We start from the raw sequence: 1634 nt of genomic DNA on the forward strand, positions 1-1634 counted from the left end.
GGAAAGAGGTTCAGAACTTGTCTTCGAACATTTCACCGAATTACAAAATAAATGTTGGAAATAAGGGGTTCTGTTATTCATTTTTGTGAGATTGATTATATTTAGTTTCATGCTGCTGGTGTTTCTTTTGAAGAATTTTTATTTTTTGTCTGTAAGAATGGAATAGAATATTGTTGAAATTGTGTTTATGCATATGTTTAATGGATAGTTAGAGAATGCATTAATGAGCTCTTTAGGGTGTCCCTATAAAACCATTTGTCCTGATGAGTATGTTCATCATGAACAGGAACATATTGTTATATTGCAGAAATTGTAGAACAGTTTGACATATTAACTTCAACGTAGACAGTGGTTTGGACTGATTATGAATTTTTAAAATTTCATGTAATATTTTTCTCTATAACATTTGTGGATGGAGAAGGAAAGATTTTATAGATCCCAATACTGGTTTGCTACTCTATTTACTTTGTTAAGAAAGAGCACTCATGAATGAGACTGAGTAATTGTGAGCTTTCAGTATTGTATTTATTTTCAATGATTTTGCCATTTCAGACAACTTTCAGTATTACGTGATTATTGATTATGCTCACAATATCTTGCATTTGCATAGAATTGCAAAATAGTACAAAATTTGTGTAGAAAACCTCTTGCATATATTTTATGAGTTTAGGAAACATGATCTTATATCTGTTCCATAATGAATTGCCTGAAGAGTAAAGCTTCTTCTTTCAAGAGAAGAAAATATCTTTTGTTTAAATTCATTATTGATGTTGATGATCATAGTATGTTAGGTATTCTCTATGTTGTTCAGATCTCCGTTGGTTTTCCAAAGCAGTGGAAGTACAGCTTACTTTGCTGCTCTCATATTCCTCTTATAAGTAGATTTTTATTTTATGTACTGTTTATTTACAATATAATTAGTTTAGATGAGCTGTTATTTTTCTTCTCCTGATTTATATTTTATGGTGAGTCAAGTGTATACCAGGATATTCTGGTATATTATTATTGAGAAGTTTCCTTACATGAAAATTTTGTGTTTAATTCTTTCTTTCTGTCTGATATGTAACAATAGAACTATTCAAAGTATTTTTTTGTGTGTAGGATCTTTTTTATCATTGTCATAACTTAGTAACTTTGCTTTGATATACCAGTGAGTTTTACTGAAAGACATAATGAGTATTTATCTTTGTATAGTGTAGGGTTTGATTTTCTATTAGGCTACATTATTTAGGTGTGATTGAGAAGCTTATTCCAAATTTTTAATTATGCAATTTTTAGGGAGGAAGAAACTGGTGGTAAGCAATTAAAGGAAAGCTTGAAAGTAATGTACAGGCAAATAAGATGTGAAATAGAGAGTAGGATGGAGAATAGGCCTTTATCCTGTACCTATATAAAATGTGTCTGATTTTGCAGGTGCTACCAACAAATTGTTCAACATGAGTGAACAGTGCTTCTGTCTACGGTGGAATAATTACCAGAGCAGCGTGGTCGGGGTCCTACGCACGCTGCTTGAGGAAGGACATTTCGTAGATGTCACTTTAGCCTGTGATGGAAGACAGCTGAAGGCACATAAGCTGATGCTGTCAGCTTGTTCCAATTTTTTCAGGGATTTGCTAAAGGTTAGGCCTCTTGTT

The 1634-nt window shown here is 32.3% G+C and overlaps 1 protein-coding gene across 4 annotated transcripts in view; it reads left to right on the forward strand.

Moving 5' to 3' along the window:
* LOC119586446 (sex determination protein fruitless-like) overlaps positions 1-1634 on the forward strand; it is a gene marked incomplete at its 3' end in the record, with an annotated part of 31244 nt that overhangs the window by 26099 nt on the left and 3511 nt on the right. For all 4 annotated transcript variants that reach the window (XM_037935176.1, XM_037935177.1, XM_037935175.1 and 1 more), the window contains 1 exon segment: positions 1414-1619. In XM_037935176.1, coding sequence (XP_037791104.1) covers positions 1437-1619 — 183 coding nt within the window.

This window comes from Penaeus monodon, chromosome 21 (assembly GCF_015228065.2).
Source record: "Penaeus monodon isolate SGIC_2016 chromosome 21, NSTDA_Pmon_1, whole genome shotgun sequence".
Classification (NCBI taxonomy): domain Eukaryota; kingdom Metazoa; phylum Arthropoda; class Malacostraca; order Decapoda; family Penaeidae; genus Penaeus; species Penaeus monodon.